Here is a 25,281-nt window from a genome sequence, read left to right as displayed (position 1 = left end):
ATCTGTAATGAGTGGTTATGGCACTCATCTAAGGAAGAGGGGAAAAGAGAGTCCAGGTTCAGTTTCCTCTTTCCAAGACTGCTTTTATATTCATATCAAACAATCACTAAATAAAGTAAGGAAATATTCCTGGAACTAGGGAGCAGCTTGCAATTCAAACATAACTCTGGAATCTCTTACTATCACACTTCTGAGGTAGTACTGCCCTTATGGCTGCGTCAGAGGTATAGGTCCAAAGTGACTGTTCCAAATTTGGGTAACAGCTGATTGTTTAAAATATCCTTAATGCTGCTTGGCCTTGTGGAATCTACCAAGCTCCCCATGGGGAAAAGGCCTTAAACCATTATGCAAGAGGTGCAGCAAAAATTGCCAACATTAGTATAGATTTCCTCTGGTAGGTAGTGAGACCTGGGGAAAATCATACCAGCTACCTGGTGTACGGTGATCTTGCAGGACTTGTATTTCTTTTATCAGAGTGCTGATCTGTCCACTTATAGCTAAACCAGATAACACTTCTATTTTAAGTCTGACCATCACCCATTTTATGACCTTTCACAGTTATGCAACAATTTCCAGTGGGTTTGCTTCAATTTTACTTGTATACTAACCATCACTGTTCCTGATTTGGTTATGGGTCCATAATAAGCTGTTAAATCTCAGAGTGTCAGAGTTAAGTGAATTGGGAGATTTATTCCAGGAGACAACAACCTCATTCCTGTTGGGTTGAACTACCTTGTTTTTAGTAACTTCTTCTGGGTTCTAATCTAGGGAAGCAGCTGTAGTTAGTTTTGCCCAATCCCTATTGGTTCCCCAGATTACTTGTTGCCTTGCTTCTCTTATAAGCAGTTTTCCTCACATCATGTGACCTTTTTACCTGGTTATCTGCATGGATCCCCCAGAAGCTTGTTTCTGAAAGAGACTCATTTCAGTTACTCAGCTACCACACTACGTCTCCTCCTTTTTGAGCCTTCTTCTTTCTGCAGTTGTATGTGTGGGTATACATGACCTGACATGGTATATACCCACATTACTTCCATAAGTAAATTATCTGAAGGAAATGAAGGGCTGTATCCTCATCATCCCCCCAAAAGTGAGAGCATATACAGCATTCATTAATTTCAGCCAGTTGCCATGAAGATCAATCCACAGCATGGGGAATTACAATAGAGTTGCTGACACAAGACAAATCCCAGCCCCCTTTACCTCATGTTCACTAGTTTGTATGCATGGGCCCTTGTTTTTTGGCAAATCTAATTTGCATATAGTTTAACTATGCACCTGGAACTTATACCTATTTGCAGTGATGCCTCTGGTGGACAAAACTGGATATACGGACAGTCCTTGGACTTACGACACAATTGGTTCCTGAAAATCAAGTCTTAAGTCAAAACGTTGTAACTCGCAACTGATTTTCCCATAGGAAACAACGTGATAAATGGGAGATTGGTTCCTGAACCAAGGCCCAATACCCTATTTTTGCCAAAAATAACCCAGAATTTTGTACTCAATCAATTATAGGTGAGTCCCTCAAGGCTCTGTCCTTGGACCTATATTGTTCAACATCTTCATTAATGATGTGGACATTGGAGTCAGAAGCAGACTGGCCAAGTTCACTGATGATGCCAAACTCTGGGGTGAAGCATCCACACCCGAGGACAGGAGGGTAATCCAGACAGGCTCAGGAAATGGGCGGATGAGAACCTGATTGTGTTTAACACCGAAAAATGCAAGGTTCTCCAACTTGGGAGGAAAAACCTGCAGCAGTGTTAAGCTGGCTAGCACTACAGATGAAAGGGACTTGGGGGGTCATGATTGATCACAAGATGGACATGAGCCTTCAGTGTGATGCGGCAGCTAGTAAAGCAAGCAAAACGCTGGCTTGCATCCATAGATGCTTCTCAAGCAAATCCCAGGACATCATTCTCCCATTGTACTCAGCCTTGGTGAGGTGGCGGCTGGAGTACTGCGTCCAGTTTTGGGCTTCACAATTCAAAAAGGATGTAGAGAAGCTTGAGAGAGTCCAGAGGAGAGCCACACGCATGATCAGAGGTCAGGAAAAAAGACCTTATGACGACAGGCTGAGATCTATGGGACTCTTTAGCCTGGAAAAGCGTAGGCTCAGGGGTGATCTGATGGCCACCTATAAGTTTCAGGGGTGTTCACCAGGATCTGGGGGAATGATTGTTCAACAGAGCACCCCAAGGGGTGACAAGGTTGAATGGTTATAAACTTCTGCAAGACTGTTTCAGGCTGGACGTAAGGAAGAATTTCGTCACTGTCCGAGCCTCCAAGGTCTGGAATAGCCTGCCATCAGAGTTGGCTCAAGCACCTACTTTGAATGCCTTTGAGACAAATGTGGATGTTTATCTTGCTGGGATCCTATGACCCCAGCTGACTTCCTGGGGCAGGGGGCTGGACTCGATGATCTTCCAAGGTCCCTTTCAGCCCTAATATCTATGAAATGTATGAACTCTATAGCTACATTAATGTATTTGTGTTGTAAATGGCAATCATATTGATTTGGAAGGACTTCTTTGAGGTGACTTTGTTGGACTTTTTGAAAGGCTCTTGGCTGGAATCTTCTCAGGAGTCTTGGCTCCAGGTTTTTCTAGAGTCTGGTCTACTTTCTTAAAGAAAGTCTCCAAGGAAGTTTGGGCAGATGTTCTCCAGGGAGATGGGTGATGCAGCAAGCTTGTTCGCTAGCATGATGTGGCATCAGATCAAGTGTTGTAAAATTAAAACTGCCATCAGAAAGTTGAAACGGGGTGTCAATTTATAAACCTTGTAAGTGCGAAACATTGTAACTTGAAACATTATAAGGTGAAGACTACCTATAGTTCAAATTATCTGCCCAGCTTCTTTAAGGTAACATTTTCAAAAATTGCCTGCATGGTTCTGGGGCTCATTGACTCTCACTGACAATTAGCATCTCAAGACCAGAAGGGTATATCTATACCACTTTTGCAAATAAGATGAAACCACTCTCAAGGTGCACCCCTAACAGCTGCTTCCAAGAGTGTGCTTGAGGGTAGATGCAAAGGATGCTTCCAAGGCAGTTCCACGGCCCCATTTTTGGATTTGCTGTGTGAAGACAGCTGTGTTCCTGGAAACAATATAGATATATGCCAAGTCCCTTTTTAATACTGGTCTCTGGTCCTGAGCTCCTTTGGAAAATTCTATCCTCCTTGTAAACAAAGCACGATCTATATTATTAAGTATCAGTGGCTGTATCTACACATTGCTGTACAGCAATGTTGTTATTGCACCGTGTTTTAGTACTGTGCTGTGTGGGTGGCACACATGAAGATTTCCCCACTACATCACCATAGCAGCACGCTGTAAGTGGGGAGCGCGCCACTACAGTAACATAGCTAGTGATCATGTGTAGATGCACCCAGTATGGCATACAGTATAAGAGCACAGAAAATTAGCATCTCAGCAAAACTAAAAAGGATGTGTGTTGGCAAATAGAATCTACTTGAATTCTAGAATTCTACAAATAGGGTAAAGAAGGCTGAGTGATTTTTTATTTCTGCCCTAGTTTCTCCCACTTTAATTCTTATTTGCTAGTCAAGAAATATCTTGGGGAACAGAAGTAGACAAGAATTGGAGGATCACAAAGTACATCAGAGAGTGAATTTCTAATTTCTTATCTCTGTATGCAGCAACTGCAAACAATTTCATGGTTCACTTTGTCCAGAGATGAATGAGTGTGATTGTGTGCAAGTGAGAAATCGATAACTCCATGACACTTTTACACGATTAACCAAGATTGTACAAGCCTTCACAGATATCAGTGTAGCATGATGCTGTTCAGTACTGAATCAATTGACTCTTCCACATACCACCTGGCATCCTTTCTTCATGCTGTTTTCCTTCAAATGCGAAACAGAATGGTCTCAGGAATTTGTAAAGAAAGAAAGATTTCTCTTTCAGTTTAATGTTATTTTATTCTGTGACATCTGCAAAAAGAAAGTAATCCAAAATTGTTGGATATAGTTATACGAGATACTTTCACTGGTCATAGCCAATGATCAGTAGCAAACACAAACACTGAAAAAATGAAACGAATCTCTTCATTTGATCAAAACCTCTCAGAATCTCTTCTCTTGATCAAAATTAAATATAGGGATTTGTAAACATGATTCTTGAGAAATTTTTAGAAAATGGAAGGCCTTTCTCACCCTCCTTCATCCATTGCTAGAGATGAGTAAGATGTATTTTAAAAATGTAACTAAAGGAGAAAGAAATTTTGCAGGAGCGATTGTTGGTGAATACATATTGAATTCAATAATCAATGAATATGTGTAAAGAAAAAATGAAAATAAGCATTGTATATTAATCCCACTGAAGCAGATGAAGATTATAAAGAATTAATATGTAATCTTAATTAAGATAGGGTAATAATATTTGTTTTGGGAATATTCTTGTGGTGCTTAACCTAATCTGGTTGCTGAAGTTCTGATGTTCAACTTTATATCTTGATAAATATTTTTGTGTTATTTCACATTAGCAATGAGTGGTCTAAAACCAAAAATGAAAACAAAAAAATGCATTTTATATTTGAGAGTGATAGCTATTCAGATTTTATCCAGGTTAAATAGAAATTCAGGTAACTAACCTAGAAATTGTTAGAGACTTCCAAATTGCATGCATTTAATTTTGAGGTTATCTTTACCTTATATTTCCCATTTGTATTAGCATGCTTTAGTTCTGTCATTGGATTTCCATCCCTGGCAATTTTCAAGAGCAAATTAAATAGAAACTTGACTGGGCTGGTTTAGTAAGGGATAAACCTGGACTGAGTAGAGGCTGGACTAGATGATCACATGAGCTCCCTTCCAGCCCTGCTTTCTTGTGATCCTATAACTGATATAATACCTTGTGTTATTTTTGGGAAGGAAGAATGCTGATTAGACTTATAGCCTGCCTAAAGAATACCTAATAAATGCTTTTCAATTTTAAGGGGAATTGAATGAATTATTATTATTGAAGAACGAAGGCCCACCTTCAGATTTCTCTTTTTCCCTCTGGCAGTATGTAAATAAAAACCTGTGGCACCATAATACATCCATTTCTTATACTACTTTAAGTTTAAGAGGACAATTATGAGATCTTGGTTGTGAAAGAGAATGCAATGTTAAATGCTATTGTTTTAAAATACAATTTTTATTATCTTTAGGCACCCAGATGATACATTTTAAATAAAAATATGGGCTAAAATATTATTCAATTTCTTAAGAATTTTGCCTGTTAGGGAATTATCATGACATACAACTGCTGTAGATAAAGCTCAGATTACTCATGAATAAATGGTGCCAGGCAGATGTCTGTGCAGATGAATAAATGGTGCCAGGGGGAGCCACTGCCACTAACTGGCAGCTCTTTTGAAAGGCAGCCCTGCTCACTACTCTCTGGCCAGCCACTGCCTTGGCTAGGAGCAGCATTTGCAGTGCAAGGACAGCATGTGACAGTGCTGTTCTCACTGCCTCTGCCTCCCCATGTTATGGCTACTCCTACCCCTACCCCTGGCAGTGCCCCATGCTCCTGGCCTCCACACTTGTCCTCCTGGCCCACTGCATCGACTGCCACCTGACCCATGGCTGTCTCACCCCTCCTGGCTCCTCCATGTGCAGTGACTGCCTGTCTGCCTGCGATGTACCCTCCCCCCCCCGCCCCCCCAGGGCTGCTGCTATGCACCTGCAGCCTCTACCCTGTCCACCTACTTGAACCCCACCAGGGATGCCAATGATAGGTTCTAGGATGCCACCACCAGGGCTGCCCTTGTCCTCCTGGGTCTCCAGCCTTGCAGCCTCTGGAGGCCAGTCAGGACTGGTGGCAGCACATTGTCCAGCACACCTGGGATGATAAGCAGTGGCTGGAGTCCTTTGGGATGACCTGGGCTACCTTCTGGGATCTCCTGGAGCAGCTCCAGTCACACCTGGAAGGTCAGGACAACATCATGTGGCTGCCTTTCCCCACAGACAGCCAGCTGGCCCTTGCCCTTCTGAAGCTGGCCATACCCACTAGCCTGCAGTACTTTGGCCACCCGTTTGGCTTGGGCAAGGCCAAGCTTTAAGCAAGCTTTCAGGTTCAAAAACTTCGTCAGGCTAAGGAAGGTTCAGTAGTTGGTGTGTGCTCTTCCTGGATGGAATGAATAGTAAAGAAGCCAGAGGCTGGGCTGGTGTGCATGCAAGACAGGCAGTCAGTGAAGATGTAGATTGAGGAGTCAGTGGGTAAGAAACAGGCTGGGTGGCAGGGGCCATGGGGAGAGAAGGGGGATGAACGGTGGAGAAGTACCTGGGGAGTCAGATGTCAGGCAGGTTATAATGTGCCATAAATCCAATGTCTATATTTAGTCCATGATTTTTAGTATCCAGGAGGCTGATGAAGTGGAGTTCATGGGCTCATCTCTGGGAAGTGTTTTGTAAGTTTCCTTTGAGGATCAGGACTGAGATCAGGAAGAGCACACACCAACTGCTGAAACTCCCTTAGCCTGACAAAGGGTTTTTGAACCTGAAAGCTTGCTTAAAAAATGTTTTCCAACTATCTAAGTTGGTTTAACAAAAGATATTAGATTCATACAAAGAACTTTGTCTGCCTATGTTCTTAGACCAACATGGCTAAAACCTACACCCCTATAAAAACTGAAAACATTCCGCCCTTGATCAAAACTCTATAAGAACCTGAAGTTTACGTACTGGAAATATGAAGTATCTCTATTTTTAAGTGATACATAGATTTTACTTATTTAACTTAATAGAACATTTGCATAAAAAAAATAGTAAAAGACCTGTCTGAAAAGCTATTTGGATTTTCTTCATTTTCAGTAAATGTTAGAACACTGGGGAGGTTCCAGAGGACTACAAGAAGACTAATGTAGTGCCAATTTAAAAAAAAAAAAAAATAAGCAGGAGTAATTATTGACCTGACAGACCTGACATTGATCCTAGGGAAAATAATGGATTGGCTGATTTAAGGCTGGATTCCTAACAAATTCGAAGAGAACAAAGTAGGCAAAGCCAAACAACCTAAGTTTATAGAAAATAGATCTTGTTAGAATAACTGGATATGATTGTTATGACTTTATTAGTTGGGTAGTTAAAGGTAACAGACTGCTGCAAAGTGTATTTGTTATAGCACATTATCTTGATTAATAAACAAGACTGATACAAAATTAATGTAGTACACATTTGAAGGTGTAAGAATTACTTGGGTATTATGCATATGTCTTATGTGGGTACAAGTGTACACTATTAGGCATGGTGTCCACTATGTCAAGTTATATGTTACTCTTACCTATCCTGTGTTAACTTTTTAATTTTAGTAATCATTTTAATTTAAAACCTGAATAATCATGAAAAGATTAATGTAGGCTTTTACACTTCCCCCTGAAGAAGTAAAATGAGAACAAGCAGCCCCTTTTTAATAGCAAAGATTCATCAGTGTTTAACAATGAAGTTATGCAATGGCTCTAACTCTCTGTGGGATAGCTGGCTCGTCCGCTTGAAAGCAAAAGACTGCCAAATCCCTGTGTTTTGACTCCTAGAAATTCCTTGTCAGTTGGTTTATGTTTCTAATCTGAAAGTCCCTAAAAATATTCCACTAGCTGTTTTCTATTAATCAAGAATTTAAAGCCTTTGTGGTATTTATGGTGAAAAGAACCAGTAGTGCATTTTCACTCTTTCTAGTTTTTTATTTTGTTTACAACCAGAGGAATTATTAGTGTTTTCACTGGTTTTTATAAAATCTGGGAAAAATATTGAAATGGCACTGCTGTAGTGTATTAGTAGAATAGGGCAAGTATTTTAGAAGGTTACTTTTTAGTAGAAATTTATTATTTGTGGCCTTATCAGTAACTTGAATGGTATGAATTTGAAATATTAAATGTAGATTTAAATTTGCAGTTCTTGCCATCTTAATAGTAACAAATACATTTTTTGTTTTTGGTTTGTTTTTTTTTGTTTTTTTTACAGCCAACAATCACCTGAAGACCTTGCAAGAGTACCTGTTAATTCTACCAGCAATATCTTGAATAGGCTATTGGTCACTTATGATCCCAGGATAAGACCAAATTTCAAAGGTTTGTCACATATTAGACATTTTCTATCATTTGAAGTTAACATTTCTTTTTCTCTTATTCACAAACAGAAAGTCAGTGCCAACTAGATTTCTAAAAAAATTATGTAGGATCACGTTTCTGAAAAGGGTGTGAAATTGTTGAGATTCACATACCCTTTTCAGCTGATGGATATTCCATGATGCTGATAATGCATAGAGTATGTAGGGTGATATCTTAAAGTTTTAATGTAATTCCTTTGTAATATTAATTAAATTATATATGTTTTAGGAATGATTTTTATTTAGTGTTTAAATATGGTTTTCAGTTTTAAGTATCGTTTTATGCACTAAACAGTTTTACTGACCTTTTATGCAAGTCATTTTCAGTCATCTTGCTTTAGGATGTGGGATGTACAGAATTAGTAGTTCCGAAATCAGACAGAAATTAGATGGGTGGAATTCTTTTAAATACATGTTGACAGACATTATTGACATACTTTTGAATTGCATCTGGTTCATGTGTTTATGTATATTTTTCAATATATGGCCTTTTTTTTCAAAACAAGTAATTTTTTTTCCTTGTTGGCAAATATAACTCCTTTCTACTTACAGTAATTAAAGGACTGCATGTTTTCTACAAAATATCTAATAATTCACACAACTGCAACATAAGCTCTCCAAGAATGAGATTCTTTTCCTCTGAGAAAGTGTAAACAAATTTATTATACATTCTTATATTGCAGTTTGTAACAGTGACATTTGCTTCGCTAAAAATTAACTATATTTATGTGTGTGTGTGTGTGTATTTGTATGCTTGTGTGGAATTATAATCATAATACACGTATATGAGAAAGCTACTCTAGAGATCTATAATCTTGATTATCTTTCTGAGTAGACTTTTACCAATTTGCCAATTTGCCAATTATCAGCCACAGGATTAAAGCTTACCAAATTTTTCATTTATTTTATGCTGCCAGTCTTGAAAAATATCAAGACTGAGGAAAAAGAAGACAACTGTTACATCAATTTTTAGGAAAGTGGAAGAAGAAGAAAAAAAAGAATATTTTTAACAAGTGATTACCCACATTAAAATATTTCTCAGCCATGACTGATTTACTTGGCCAGCATTTTGTGTCCAAACCTTTCAGGGACTGAAGTAATTTGGAGTATAGAGCATTCTTGCACTTGCAGAAGTTCTCAGCACAGCAAAGCATCAATCCTATGCATAACATGGAAGCCAGGCTTTCACTGGCCAGTGTTAGTAAGAAATAGCAGCACTAAACATTAAATAGAATGCATCTTTCTGTAATTGAGTACAGTGTACAGTCATCTCAGTGACTTGCAAGTGAATTTACAAAACTGCAGCATTGAACCTGATAAACTTAGTGCACAATCAAACCATAAGATGGTGTATATATTGCTTTTTCATGAATTTAATTCCTGAACAAATAGTCTGATTCTGATCTCAGTGGGGAGTCAGAGGCTGTATAAAAGAGCAATATAAAAACCTGCCCTGTGCTGGCCCCAGCAATATAAAAACCTGCCCTGGTGAGCAGCTATTTGCCCTCAGGAGCTTCTGAGGCCCAGCCACTTGGTATCTGGGAACACTACCCCTTGTGCCAGCTGGACTGCTGAATGAGCCCTAACCTGGAGTGACCCCTGCACCCTCTACCCACTACAGCAGTCTGACAGTGGGGGCTGGTGCCTGTGGCAGCATCTGCCCCCTTGGACCTGTCACCCTACGGATGCGCCCCTGCCAGATGCAGATGGGGTGCCTCTGTTCTGCCAACTGGGTGTCACGGGGCGGGGCCCTAAGAGCGGCCATGATCTCTCTAATGCCCCCTACCGTGCGAAGTAGGCTATCCAGCACCCTCGTTCTCGCCCACCATGGCTTTGATGTTATATAATTTTATAATGGAGGCTGCCTTTTGTCCCCTTGGACACAGTGCGCTTGTTTATCCTGGGCCCTGTTCTGTATGGACTGACTTAGTGCACCCCAGCCTTATGGGCTATGCGTGGCTCCAACCTTCCCTGTACCACGCCCCAAGCCTCGCAGATGTCGTGGACGTTATCTGGTCAGTTTTCCTTCCCGTGCCCTCGTGGGCGCCCCCCGGGCTTGCCACGCAGCCAGCGCCCACTCGCGGGCGCCCCTTGGGTTGGGGCCAATGCCCCCTGAATATCGTGCCCACTCTGGGCTTCTTGCCTGTGCGTCCCTTCTGGGGCTCCGCCTGCACTGGGGCTTCTCCCTTGCACTCCCTCCCTGGGGCTTTGCCTCGCAATTGGGCTTCTCTTCCTGTGTGCCCCCTCTGGGGCTTCTATTCCTATACGCCCTCCCTAGGGCTTAACACAAGCACCCTCTGGGCTTCATGCCGGTGCCCACTCTGGTGCTCCTCACAGTTGGGGCTCAGGTGGCTGTAGCCATGCCTGGCCCCTAAATCCACCGTGCCCCTTTTGCAGGGCTGGGGTCAATGCCCCTCAGTACCGTGCCCTCCCTGGCACCAGGGTCCCCACACCACCGTGGAACCCCACCGAGGCCTCTTCCAACCTCTATTAGCCTCATCCGGTCCTCCGGTTGTATAAAACTACAAACAGAAAACTCAAGCCCCTGGGCTACAACATAAACTCTAAGTAACCTGTCTAACCCTCATTCAACTCCCTACCAGGGCTTCCTCCACCTGGTATCCTTGACCAGGAGCTGCTCATTCCATCAGGCTTCCCTACTCTGCTTGCTTCCCGCAGATCTCCTTCTTCCTTGGCTGCCAGAGGGGAACTGCCTGGTAGGCTTCAGCCTGGGCTGTTTATATACTCCAGGCCCTGCCCCCTCCCGGTCAGCTGACCCCTGTGGTTGCCCCGGCAACCAACACCTGTCCTTCTATTGGAGCAAGCACTTCAGTGCCCCAGCGACACTGGGCAACTGTCACCCAGAAGATGTGCTCCTTGCAGTGGCCTGCTTTGAACTATCAAAGCGTGTCCTCTTGGCCCCAAATGAAGCACCCCACCCCCCTGCAGGGCCCACAGCTCCCCCCATAGAGCCACAGCCCCCCTACAGGGCCACAGCTTTCCCCTACAGGGTCACAGCCCCCCATAGGGCTCACATGCGCCCCTGCGGGGCACACATGCCCCCCTGCAAACCCACGTGCACCCCACCATACAGGCCACATGCCCTCCCATAGAACCCACATATCCCACGTTCAGGGCCCACATGGTCCCTACATATGGCTCACAGCCCCGCCCGCCAGCATCAGTGACCATCTAGGCACTCAGGGCCCTCCTGGCATCCCCCCCACCCAGCTGCCTGCCACCTGGTGCTGCCTGTGTCACACTGTGCAGGCCCAGCCCAGCTCAGTGTGAGGCCATGTGCCTTCGGGCAGGTCTGGGCCACTTGAGCTGTCACCCAGGGTTCAGTGCTGCTCTCAGGGACCATATGTCATGGCAGGCCGAGTCCTGCCTCCATGGAACTTGCCCGGCCTGACGGTGCATGGGGCCTTTGCATATACGTGTGGGCTCGTCTGGATGCACCCTTTGTGTGTGGGAGGGGAGCAAATCTTAGACCAGTCTGTGTGTGCTGAACTTTTGTTTTGTTATGGGTATAGACTAGTTTTTAATCACTTATGCTGGTAAAAGTGAGCTTAGGGCACAGTGAGCGTGGTTGAAGAAGAAGCAGCAAAAGTAGAGCATGCCAATGCCCTGAAAATTCTGGTTTCTAGAATACCCTTTTGGCAACCTGGAATCTTCAAAGTAGAGAAGCCTTGTGCTAGGGACTGATAAGCTGTAAATGGGGTACCTTTAGCCTCTACACAGACATACTTACACCATATGATAATAGAATAATTATGGGAATTGAAAAACGTACGAAGTGCACAAATGTGCTCTCTTTAAAGCTCTAGGCTAAGCAGTTGTTCTAGATTCTTATCAGTAACATGAAAATAATTCGTATAAGTCTCAGTTACTTCTAGTAACTGTAGAAGGATTAAATACCATTTCCACAGACCAGCAAATGCTTTTATTCATATTTACACAAAATATACTTTGAAATTAACTGGCTTTGAAATGGCCTTCAGGTGTGTATAATTTATATATAAACTTAAGGACTACCAGGATGGTATACATTTTCACAAGTTCAGAAGAGGATTGCCCTAATGTAGAACAATAGATTTACCTTTTTTTCTTTTTTTTAGGGATTCCAGTTGATGTAGCGGTCAACATTTTCATTAACAGCTTTGGATCAATTCAGGAGACAACTATGGTAAGAGTATAATTTGATGAATATTTACATTTTAACTCATGCAAAATTTCTAATTAAATTAAATTGAAACTTAACCTTTTCTAAGCAGCGGATTATGATTTACATATATAAATGGTTACTTTGTTTATGCACAGACAGATTGGGATTTATTGAGGGACTGGCTATCTTTATGCTATAAACATAGCTATCTGTTGTATTAGTTATTCATGAATAATTCTGTTCATTACTTTTTAGAGGATTTGAATCTGAAAGCAAAAATGTATTTGAAAGATAAAAATAAAGGAATGCTGTTGGCTTCTGAAAAGTGTGAAATATGGTTTTATTTTAATTAAGCTATTCAGTTCAGGAGGGATAAGGTTTGTTAGCATGAAGTCAGTGACCTCTTTCAGAGTCATTTTGTCACTATTTGTACAGTTATTAAGGAGAGAGATTGGACTGGATAAGGAAAATAAGTGGCTGTACCAAATATAATACATAGTATGTAAGTTATTTAATTTCTGCAGGAGCCTGAGGATATAAGTAAGTACTGTGGAAAAATAGAAGAAAAAGTAGAGGAATAAAGTATCCATGCAAATTTGAGAACTCTTTCCTTTGTTTGTTATAAAAGATGCAAGACAGTAAACTGAGGACTACACAAGAATACTAAGGAGATACAGCAATCAGCTAAAGGGATAAAGTGAATGCTAAAGTTAGAAGTTTAGTAATTGCTCATGTGATTATTCCCATTCAGGAATAAACAGAGGTGGGAAACTCTTTTAATTTGAACTCAGGCAGAAGGTAAGACAGGGAAGCACCTTAAAAAATAAGTAGTTTAGGGGTAAAGTGATTTAGAAATACTTTATTCCTAAGTGAGTATGTTCATGGTGACGATTAATTCATTTTGACTCCTGCAAAGTGATTTAACACCTGTAGTTGAATTGTTATAACATTTCTGAGCCCCATGTAAATGACTCTAAATAGCTGGGGGGGTTTTCTGACTGCCAAAATGAAAAGCACTCTGTTATGGACAGAAAGTACCAGGTCCAAAAGGGTGCTTAGGAGCCTATCTAATGCTTCTCTTGTGTAGCCCTCATTGAGGGTACCTAAATAGGCATTGGGTACTTCAGTACTTCTCTGGACCTCGCCCCAACATTTTTGCCTGGTTTTGAGCAATATGTAGTATCTTAGTTCACATTGACAGAACTAATATGAACAACTGGCGTTTCAGTTAGAAGAATTAGGAATTTTATTAGAGAATGGGGACTCTGTTTTTAAGGCTTTTCCATTTTCTCCAGTCTGCTTCAGGCTTCTGTTCCTTGCTGGCTCCATTCCACTTGTTAGATTCAGATGCAATAAATATCAAGGCTAGCAATTTGGTATTTGGACAAGTACCTGTAACTTAAATACAGCACACCCTATATCTGAATCACAGAACGCATGGACCATTTTGACTGCTGCATTCCATTCCAAACTCACATCTAATTTACTTTTCACTCTCACTTTTTACATTGTCTCTTTATACTGATTTCCAGATGTTTTTCTCTCAAGTTGAATATCTCATTTTGGATCATTTCCCCAGATCTCTTACCTTGCATATTTAAAATATGAATCTCTTAATTTTGATAAAAGTTTAATAATTTTAAGTCCCATTTATATTATAATTCTTTCCTCGGTTATGTTTGGAGCTCTGCTAATATCCTGCAGGATTGTAGTTTTGTCTCTGAATTTCATCAGTTTGCCTTTGTTTCCTCATCTCTGTCACTTTCTTCTACTTTGGCAATCCCTCACAGTCACGGGACAATTATAATTGTCTTCCATGATTATCTTATCTGTGGGTCTGAAGATGGCTGATGAGGCCAGTCTGGGATCGACAGACTCTGTTGCAACCCGGGCATGTGTTTCTATGCAGGATGAGTGACTTTGGATTCTTGATTCAGTCTGTGACATACTGTTTCTGCCGCTTCCACTTTTCTGTCTCCTCTTCTCATCATAAGGTTTCAAAGTACTGACATCCATGCAGCAGACTCTTCCTCCATTTGGGGTGGGGTCCTGTCACTCTAGAGGACTGTATTCAAACAAGACTAATTATAACAGAAATACTAGTCATAATCCACTACATTCCACCTACCTCAACTCTACATATTAAATTCTGATATCTTCAGTTATTATTTGGTAATAAACATTCAACTGGCTTAGAATCTATTAGAGAGTGCTATTTCAAATTATTTGTTAAAGCCAATCATGCATAACCTATCATTTGTTTATTACTTTCATTTGGTAATTTTTATTGTCATATTTGTTCTGCAAGAACTCAGCTTTTAACTCTTGTTATGTATTGCTAAAGTTGATCAGAAAATACACTTTGAGATTTTGACAGGAAAGAAAAGCAAAAATGTTTTTAATTAATATAATTTTTTTTTAATGTTGTGGGTCAAACAAAATGTTTCACATCAATAATTTCAAAATGGCAGATTTTAATTTTTATTCTCTTATATTTCTATAGGATCAAGAATGCTTCAAAATGAAAAGTAATTTGACAACAAAAAATACATTTTTTATTGTACAAGTATCAAAGATGGCATTTTGACATCTATTTTTTTCATTTTTTCCTAAATGAAATTGTCAAAAAAAATAATCAAAATGGTTTATATGGCACCTTAAATTTAACATGTGGCCAGCCTGACAATCAGCTGATTGTTCATTCAGGCTGGGGACACCACCAGAGTCTGAAACCAACCCCACTGCAGTCCCCACTGTCCAACAACCGGCTGATTATCAGCTCAAGACAGAGAACACAGGGTCCCAGACCAGCCCCAGTTTGTGGTCCTGGCCCAGCCAGCAATCAGCTGATTGTCAGCTTGGGTTGGGGACCTCACTGGTGATGTTCCCACTAGGCTGACAGTCAGCTCCAGCCGGAGACTGCGCTGGGGTGCAAATGGGCTCCATTGCAGTCCCACTGGGACAACAACCAGCTAATTGTCAGCCCGTGCTGCAGACCTGAGGGCACCCAGCTTTCAACTTCCTGGTTCATTGGTAGGTAGGGTACAATTAGGATCTGATCACCTATCCCAAAATTGTATCTCCCACCATGCATGTCTGGCATGGCAGGATGCACAATTGCTGGGATTGGGGAGCAGATCTCCTGGCTCATTTAAATGAATATCTGCCAGGGGCCTTACTCTTAATATCTTCCAACCTCTCTGGTAGTCTGTATCAAGGTAGCCATCTTCATAGTGAGAAGGTTCTTCCTAATATCCAACCTAAATTTCTGTTGTGACAGATGGGAATTCTGTGTTTGGCAGTAGGGAAAGAGTGGATCCAGGGAGATAAATCATAGAAGCAGATGGAAGTATTGTTGCAGGTATCTTTGATTAGTCAGGGAGCAGATAGATCCTTATTTTTCAAGCAGGTGCCTAGATCTAGGTGGAGAAGAGGCCTGTTGCTCCTAACAAAGAGAAGGTGGCCTAATCTGCTTTCTCTGACCTTCTGGGAGAGTAAGGGTCCCTTCCCCCAGCCACAGTTATGGCGAGGCATGTTACAGCATGTCTGTAGTTCTAGACATGTCGTGGCATTTCTATAGATTTAAGTGAATCCTAGAAAAAGAGAGAGGGGAGAAAAGGGTTGGTATGTATCTGGAAACATTAGAGATCATGGTGTGGGGCTTGTGAAAACAACTATTCCATATTTGGAAATGGTTATAGAAAAGTATCTTTAACAGCAGATAGACATTAATAGCCTGAGGGCTTTGTTACACATTATACTTTAAACCTCTCAAATGTTGATCAGTGTCAGTGTTAGCTTGAATTTAGAATAATTCAATGTTCAGGCTAAAAACCTTCTCCTATTGTCCCCAATCTGCACAGATGTGACTGGCTACTAGAGGGCTGGTAAGCAGAGGCCTGACTAGGATCTACAGCTGTGACTTGCCATTACAGGTCTGGCAAGCCAGAACAGGCCCCTTTCCCTGTTCTAGGTGCAGGTGGGTTGCAGAGGTGGTTTGGGGGGAGGGAGCATGAGGCTGGAAGGGGGAGAGTTTTAATGATGGGGACTGGATAGTGAAATGGGAGGTACAGAGGCAATGAGTGGGAATGGCAGCTAGGAGACTGGGTGGTGAACTTAAGGATGTAAGATACTGAAGCCACTAATGGATAAAATAAAAGAAGATAAACAATAAAGTAAAAAGAAAGGGTAGGTATATTAAAGAAAGTCTCTTATTTTAATAAATTGGAATTGGGACTGGCATTGGCATTGGGCTTGGGATTGGGTAGCCATATCTCACAGGGGTATTGTCCTTACCCCAGGATGGAAATCCCAGTCTTGCTCCCTACTTTGCTCCCTTCTCCAGCCCCACTAGCCATCCCTCCCAGACTGGTCTGTGACCCTGTGAGCTGCCTGTTAGGTCAGACCCCCAGGGAAGGGAGGAAGAGTTAACTTGGTGTCAGCACCACCCCTAGGCAGTCGAGTTCAGGGGGTGTAAAGTTTGTCTATACAGAACAGGAGGGTTGCGGGAGGGGAAATTGCATCCTGGGATGCTGGAGGACTGAAACTTAGGTGATTTATCTCTGTGGAGCAGGCAAACATTCATGGGACCCAGACTGTGTAACACAGCTCAGAGATAAACCTAGTAACTTTGAGATGCAGAAAGGGTGCTTAAAACAAGTTTACATATCTAACATTCGGACAGTCCAAGGGTTATGAGGTCCCTGTGCTGCTTAAAATTACTATGCAACAAAGCCCTCAGACCTGCAGCTGATGCCTGCCACAGATGACCTTTTCCCAACCGAAGACCTATTCCTAAAATTTAGAACTGCTTTATCCAATATCTGTCTCCATGTAAGGAGAAATCCTTGGTCTGTGGAAGTCAGTGGGAAGCATCCCCAACAATATGATTATCATATAAGTCATATTTATATTCATAGTCTTCTAAGACTTAAGGCAAACTCCAACTTGTTTGTTCCAATTAAATCAATTAAATATTTACATAAAAGGAGGGGTTTTTTTTTCCTAATGTTCATGTGTTTTAAGGAAAGCACTATTCTATTTCTTTTACATTAATTTTAATTGGTATTGGTTTTCTTTTCCTGTAAGCATGGGAGTTAATATAAACATAGCCCAAATTTTCATAAAGTCCAGCAGTTTCTGTTTTGCTGGGAAGACAGTAAACTCATCTGTATCATGTGTCACAACCTGTACTGGGTCTGGCCATATAGTCACTGTTCAGAAGCTTATACTTCAAATATGTTATAGAAATAGATGCTCTCTAACCCTTCTACCTGCTTGTGTTTCATAGGAATATAAAATCCAATGTAAATTAGTAGAAAAAATGTCCAGTTCCTCCCATCTTAAATATTAATAAATAGCTATTATTTTCCTCTTTACAATGAAGAGGTGGCTAAATAAATTGAAATCAACAAGGGGAAAATTTAATTTTATTCTCTTCTAAACAGGCTCATAAGTATTGTGTGAAAAGGCAAAATATTTATTATGCACTGTCTTCTCCCCACCCACATTGCCTAAATATAATGGGAGTACTGGAGGTTATGTTCCATTGCCCAAATTTAAGTGACTAGTTAAGCTTCTCCCAAAATAAATTATGCGAGAAATGCTGATGTATCTTTGGTTATGCTGCTACCAGATGCTACAAAAAATCATCTTCTACTAAAATAGAAACTTTTTTATATTGTTGCTTATATTGAGCCTGATCTTATGTCATGACGTTTTCTTTTTTTCCTTTTCTATTTGTACACAATCTTGAGATATAGGCTGGCTTCCCTAGCCTAGGTTCTCCAACCAGTATTTTGTATTTTTTTAGGTGGGGAGTTTTTCCATTGATTTCAATGGAAACAGGATCAAGCCCTTAAAATTTTTCCTCAAAATTCGCTGCTTGATGCCTTTAAAGAATAAGGTTGTCATAATTATGAAGTAGAAAATTACAAAACGATACAGGAAGAAACCCTGTGTTCAGATTTCACTAATGCATTCTGTGTTTTGAATATTTAATACCTAACCTCTCATCCTGCAATGTCTTACACATGTACATTGATTCTGAATGCGTAAGTTGAATCCAGGTTTTGGAACTTTGCCTTTACCACAAAGTAAAATAGCTTATCAAGGCTTGTAATTGGGATGGTGGATTTTTGGATGAAATTCATTTTCAGTGTAATGAATAATGGTATGCTAGTGAGAATGAACAATGAGTAGTATTTATCACAAGTGGTTTAAAAACAATTAAGTCATTTCCACTGAGAAAATAAGTCCATATGGGATGGGAATTTCATAATACAAAAAGTAAACAGAGCCATAATTATACGTATAATTGAACAGATGCATTCTGAGATAGAAATAGTGACTGAACACATTCAAATGCTCAGACCCCTTTTACTGTTCCAGCAGTATAAAGGGCCTGCCATGGACTGCCACTTTTGAAGGCACATTTACCTTGGTGAAAGTTGGCCTTAGCATCAAAGCAAATAATACCTTGCATTCCTTTGTCCAACAACAGATTGTCAAAAAGCAGCGTATCTGTGGTGGTAAAACTTTTTCAAAGTTTATTTATTAAGTAAACATGTCAATCAATAAATATTGCCTTCTTGTCCTGGATTTAGATTTCTGTCCAGCAACTTCCAATGACACTTGGAATGTGTCTGAACTGCACAATGCAGAGCAGTATAGAAGTGTTTGAGTTATTTCTACATGAGCTAACTCAGGTACCAGCAGAAGTATAGTTACAGCTCATATCTTGTGACAAGAAGGCAATATTTATTGATTGACACATTTAGTTAATCAGAACTCTGTACCAATATGGGTTTACTGCCACTGGGTGCATCTACACATAGGCTTTAACCTATTTTAATGAGCATTAAAACATCACAAAAAACTGTGCTCTTTCAGTAATATGCATTAAAAACATCCTAACATGCCTTTTTCTAGTACCTCACAATGGAGGTACTAAATTTAATGCACAGTAGCAAAAGTGCATTAATGAACTTGTAGATGTGCTCTAATACCTACAATAGAGGTAGGGTGGGTATGTTTACATCTCGCTACATCGTACAAAATAGACACACCCTTGATCATAAATATAACAATTTTGAGGAGTACTTAAGCTATAGTAACAGAAGAGTGCTTTACAGGAAGACAGTAACTAGTACAGTAAAAGTTCTTTATTAAATCAGTTTGGCACACTGAGAGAGGAAACATATACCAAGAATATCCCTATTAACTGACAGTTCATCCATAACAGATTATTATTATTTGTAAAATGCTAGCACTGTCATAAATGAATCCCAGTGTTTATTGTCTAGTAGACAGACATAAAAAGATAGTCTATGGTAGGAAGCCCAGAGGCAGAAGTTATCTAAAATAAAGAGTTTTTTCTTTTTTTTCTTTTTTTAAACAGTAAGGCATCTCTTTCTCTCTTTTGGTAACCCACTCAGTATGTAAATAACATTTATGGTCTGTCTTAAACCTAAATGAAAAGGCAGCAAGGCTAAGAGGTAAGGCTAAAAATCCTAACTCATGTTCTGGGTCAGATTTTACCCTTGTATGCACACAGCCCTCATTGAGAATACAACGCATGTGGCTATCATTTGTGCTCTCAGACACATGCTGCTGCAGTCCCTGAAGGCAACATTTGCTTCCCTCTGTGCCCAATTCCCTCTCTGGGCAAAACTCCTGGTGATTTCATTTGGATTTTGGTCAGAGTAAGGTTGTTGATCCTGGACCCTCGGAGACGCATTCTTTTTTAAATTGTGAGCATTGGGTTTCACTGATGTTACAAGATCCTATGCGTAATCCTCAGAGACCAAAGCTGTCCGGAGAGGTCCATTATAAGCCCTAAGGCTGCTGTAAGTTACTCGAGGAATGTATGTAACAACATTCCTTCAAAATCTAGAAAGCTGTTTCATATTTCTTTGGTTTGTTGTTTAGAATATGTTATTCTGTAAGAGTATTCTTTCTGCTCTGTTTTTTGATTTAACAGTGTAATGCCACATTGTTAGCATACCGTAGCTAACTGGAGAATGTATTGTGGTTTATGTTTGTCAAGACATAGGAAGTGAATACACATATAAAATACACATGGCATGATTTACTGATGCCTGAATTAACTCAGTATTATAAAATTATAAGAACACCTTCCTCATTTACTGTGGTAAATACACTGATATCCAGGGATACAAAAATGAGAGTGGATTTGGCCCACATTGTTTTAATTTTAATGTGGCTAGTAGAGAAAAAAGACCATTATATAACATGCTAACAATTTATACTAAAATCAAGAATGATTTTGTTGGTGTCATCTGAAGAACGATCATAGTAAAAGCAAGAAATCTAAATAGCTGTTTCTTGCTAGGATTCCTTATGATATTTCCCCTGAGTTTTTATGCCAGACTAATGGACATTTACAAATTCTTCTCTTCAGGATTACCGAGTTAATATCTTCCTAAGACAGAAGTGGAATGACCCCAGACTTAAACTGCCAAATGACTGGAGGGGTTCTGATACTCTAACAGTGGATCCCACAATGTTTAAATGTCTCTGGAAACCAGATCTGTTCTTTGCAAATGAAAAGAATGCCAACTTCCATGATGTCACTCAAGAAAATATTCTTCTTTTTATATTTCGGGATGGAGATGTCCTAGTCAGCATGAGGTATTGTGGTATTTCTAATTATAAATACTTATCTTTTTTCAGTAGATAAGGATATCATCTTTCTGCATAAACAGATTCATATGAGATGCATATAACTTTAATGCTTAGTAATATGTATAATTTACATGTGAGAGACATGGATTTTTGTGAGTGATATCTTTTATTGGACCAATTTGCTTGTCAGTAACCTGATAATATCTCTTATTACCAGTTTCAATATATATATGGAGTGTTTCATAAGCCTTTGTTCTAGCTGCTATTTAGCTCTGTTGCATCTACTTTTTTCTCAGACACCTGAGGAAGGGTACAGTGGTACCTGAAAGCTCATATGTGTCCCTCCCAACTATACAGCTGGCTCAATAAATGCTATCATCCACAAAAATCCTTGCCTCTCATCTTTTTCCTGGATCCTCACAGCTACGTCACCCCAACATTATAATTTCCATGATCATATTTATAGCTGATATTAAATAAATTGTACATAAATGATTCAGAGAAAATTCTCATAAAACCATAGAGTCTAAAGCATAATGATATTTTTACTAATATCAAGGTCTTTAAAGCATATATTTGCATTAGATCATTAGAGATGGAAATTACATATAAACCAGTATAAGAGACTGGAAGCTGGTTCAAATCTGTAATACAACAGAAGTTTAGTGCATATATACTGCTTTCAAAATGTCCAAAACCAGTTTAAGATCAACCTGGGTGGATGTAGTGTCAGACCTAAGTGATTTAGCTTAAATACATTGATTGAACTTCTGCCCCAGATCCCCTCCATATTTAAGTTAACTAGCAGATCCCCAGAATCTCAGGATGCTTTCCACCTCCCCCACAAACCTGCCCTTGCAGGGTGAGCAGGATCATCTTGCCCAAACTGTCTGGTTCAGCTGAACAGGGACGCATGCTCTAGCACCCCCTGACTTCTGACCTGGGCCACTGCAGGCATGTGGCTGCATTTCTGGAATCAAAAGTGAATGTCTGTTCACTTGCTTATTGGTTCAATCTACGTAGCTTAGACTAACCTGTGAAAATTAAATTGATTCAGATTGTCTATACTTAGCCTGTAAGTTATCAAAAGTCGATAAAATATTGCTTGTTACAGGGCACCAAGGGGTGCCTGTGCATTTAAAAGCAGAAACACATTAGCAAAGGAGCCTGGCAGGCTACACAGAGCCCCACAGCTGCAGGTTGCCTGAGTAACAGGCTAACAAGGTAATTAGCTGGCACCTGCAGGTGGTCAGCCGACTGGAAGGAGTCAGAGCCCAGGGTACATACAAATTCAAGGCTGAGGCTGGCTGGGGGTCACTCTCTCTTTGGCAATTGCCAGGAGAAGGAGCTCCTGAACAAGAGAATGGTCCAATGCATCTGGCTGCCTGCTTTGCTACCTGCAAATGCAGTAAGACTCTAGGGGCTTATAAGGTGCCCAGAGATAAAGTGGTCTGGTATTTTAAGGGTGGGAGTTGGCCCTCTTAAAAGGGCAGAGTGCTGCCTTTATTATTAATGTTATGTTGTAGCCCAGGGGCTTAGGTTTGTGTTATTGTTTGAATCGGTAGACCTGGAAGAGACTAACTAGAGGAGGAGGAGGCCTCATTGGATTGCATGATGGTGTAGAGCCCCAGCACCAGAACGGTGCAGTCTCAGGGGCTGTGGAGAGCCCAGCACCAGGCAGGGCACAGCAAGAGGGCTGTGGAGCTCCAGGGGGGTGTAAGCTGCAAGGGGCTGGAGAGCCCAGTCCCAGATGGGCACAAGCTGCAAGGGGCTGGAGACCTAGTGCCAGAGGGGCATGAGCTGCAAGGGCCAGGGGCCCAGTAATAAGAGGAGTTTGTGGGCTAGTGCCTCAAAGCCATGCCCAACACAGTGGGTCTGGGCTAGAAGGCCTAGCTATATCAAAGGGGCGGAGTCTGAGTAGGCCAAGGTCCCAACACAGCATAACAGCAATGTAACACCCATCAGGCATGGGGCATAGTAAACGGGGAGGGGGATTTCAGCCACACAATTGGCCCATAAGGCCTGAGGTACCTTGTGCAGCACTGTACTGAAGAGAGGCCTGGCAAAGGGCCTACAGATCAGAGAGCTTCAGTAAGGTTCAACAAACTAGGAGTAAGTGAAGGCTCATGGGCAGCCTCCTGAATTATTTTTCCATCAAAGTTGTGACAGGTGAGATAAGAGGGTGCCCTGAGGACACAGCTTGCATGGTTACAGAGCCACTAGGGTATCACGGCCACATTTGGGGATCTCATTCCGTGACATGCTACACAAAATGAATAACAATTGCAGTGGGATAATTGAGTAGATTCACAGAAGCATAGTGAAATTGATAAAATATATAACTTAGGATCCTTCAGAGGAAATTATGTAGTTTTCAGATGCCATAGATGTCCCATAAATTAATGAAAAAGTGATTTTGTAAAAGTGCCAGCAGTTACTGGGACTTAGGGGAAGAATATTCAGAAATTGTACATATAAGACTGTTACACAGAGTGTAAACGTAGTAGGAAATATTATTGCTTAAGATCAGTGGAATATTAAGTACAGATTTCTTCATTGGATTCAAAAGCAGTAGAAGTTTTTATTTATGGATTGACTTTATTGCTAAAGGATGCTGAATATACTGTAAACAAACATGGTTCATGAAAATAGAAGTGTGTCATAGATTACAGGATCTAGATGTTTAGAAGAGAATTGCTTTCAACTGAAGTGGTAAATCATAATGATTTCCAGATGTTTGGTTCCATTTCCCAGCAGCTTATGAGTACTTATGTTCATACTCAAATATGAATTGGAAAATATTGATGTGGACATAGACTCCATAAAACACATGTGCCGTGATACATTTAAACGTGAAGGTCCCCACTAAGATGTCTCAGGATAGATTTCAGCCAGTGGCCAATAGTTCCAAGTTCTACAAACATTAGAACAGATATGAAGGCAAGAAGCCACATATGCTCTTGGAACTAGTAGGATTCATGGCTGGAAGCTGGAAGCCCAGCCCATTCCCTTTCTCAGCTTAGGAGATAAGAAAGATGAGATAAGGGGAATCATATGCTGTTGCAGACATGGAAGAATGCCATGCCATTTTCCAGCAACTTGGTTGAAGCTCGTACCCAAATAACCCCCTGGGTTACAAGGAGCTGCTTTAACCTACCAGTCACACCAGAACACACCTAAATTATGAGGAATGTATATTTAAACCCAAACCTAGTCTTTTGCCAGATAGCATGCCAGGCGGTAAGTAAAAATTCATACAAAATTTATCAATTGTGTTATATAGAAAAAAGTCTCTTCTAGACTTTGGGCCCTGCCATATCTTATTTTCTTACATACCACACACCCCCAAATAAGATACACATCTTGTTTTGGGGAACAGAGAGTGAAGAAAAAATATTTTTCTGGAGTTATGTCAACATAGAGCAGAAGCAGTGCCTAATCTGAAATTTCTTCACATTCCCTTTCCTGATTAACCAAAAGCTGAAACCCTAGCTGCTGCTGGAGACTGATCTCTGTGGGTAGATCTATGATTTTGAAAAGAACTAAAAACACTTTCCAGTTGAAATGGGAAAAGACATACCACTAGCAGCTAACAGATAGAAAAAAATGCCAAAGTAAGGTCAGCTTGACTAGTTGAAAATCAAGAATATCCAAAAGGAGAGGAAATCATTAACACCTGTGGAGTGAAGAACAATGAGCCATTAAGTGAATTTATTCCCTCAGCTGCCTGAGTGAAATACCACTGCTGCTGTCAGGGAGAACAGGAATCAAAGGGAGGTGCTTCTATTCTAGGACAAAACTCAGCTTTTCCATTTAAGATACACATGCCAATTTTAGGGGGCTAGGTTTTGGGGAAAAGGTGTGTATGGTACATGACTAGTATAAGCTCCAGCAAACTATGTGACAGTGAGACTGGAAAGAAGTCCAAAATAACCATCTGCCAAACAAAAACAGGAACAATACCCTCTTCTCATCACCTTAGTAGATGACCTATCCAGACCCCTCACTGTTGCAGCTGGAGTAGTGGGATAGACTCCATCGCCAGCATGCAGAACAGGAAGGAGAAGTAATGAAACTGGAGGATCACTACCACTCCGTATAGCACTGTTTTACCAACTTTTACTTGAAATCACTTTTAGGTTGAGATGGCCTCTGTACTTCTAGACTAGAATTGAGCAGAAAATAGTTTTCCCAGGCTATGTGAGTTTCAGACTTTGAAATTTTTCCCTTCCAAAATCCAAATAAGATACCACAATGCCAGGGGCTTTTATGAACCAATGAGCTGTAGGGAAAAAAATTAACCAGGTCAATCAATGCTTTAAGATCATTTTGAAATGTTTCATTTTGAT

General features: G+C 40.7%; 1 protein-coding gene across 2 annotated transcripts in view; it reads left to right on the top strand.

Moving 5' to 3' along the window:
* Window positions 1-25,281, top strand: part of GLRB (glycine receptor beta) — a 69,041-nt gene that overhangs the window by 11,977 nt on the left and 31,783 nt on the right. For both annotated transcript variants that reach the window (XM_090036307.1, XM_090036305.1), the window contains exons 3-5: window positions 7,977-8,083; window positions 12,240-12,307; window positions 20,709-20,938. In XM_090036307.1, the coding sequence (XP_089892433.1) occupies window positions 7,977-8,083; window positions 12,240-12,307; window positions 20,709-20,938 (405 nt within the window). The remainder of the gene's footprint in view (window positions 1-7,976; window positions 8,084-12,239; window positions 12,308-20,708; window positions 20,939-25,281) is intronic.

Source organism: Crocodylus siamensis, chromosome 2 (assembly GCF_052110815.1).
Source record: "Crocodylus siamensis isolate JL-2025a chromosome 2, ASM5211081v1, whole genome shotgun sequence".
NCBI classification, from domain to species: domain Eukaryota; kingdom Metazoa; phylum Chordata; order Crocodylia; family Crocodylidae; genus Crocodylus; species Crocodylus siamensis.
Note: the sequence above shows the minus strand (reverse complement) of the source record. Positions and strands in the feature narration are given on the sequence as shown.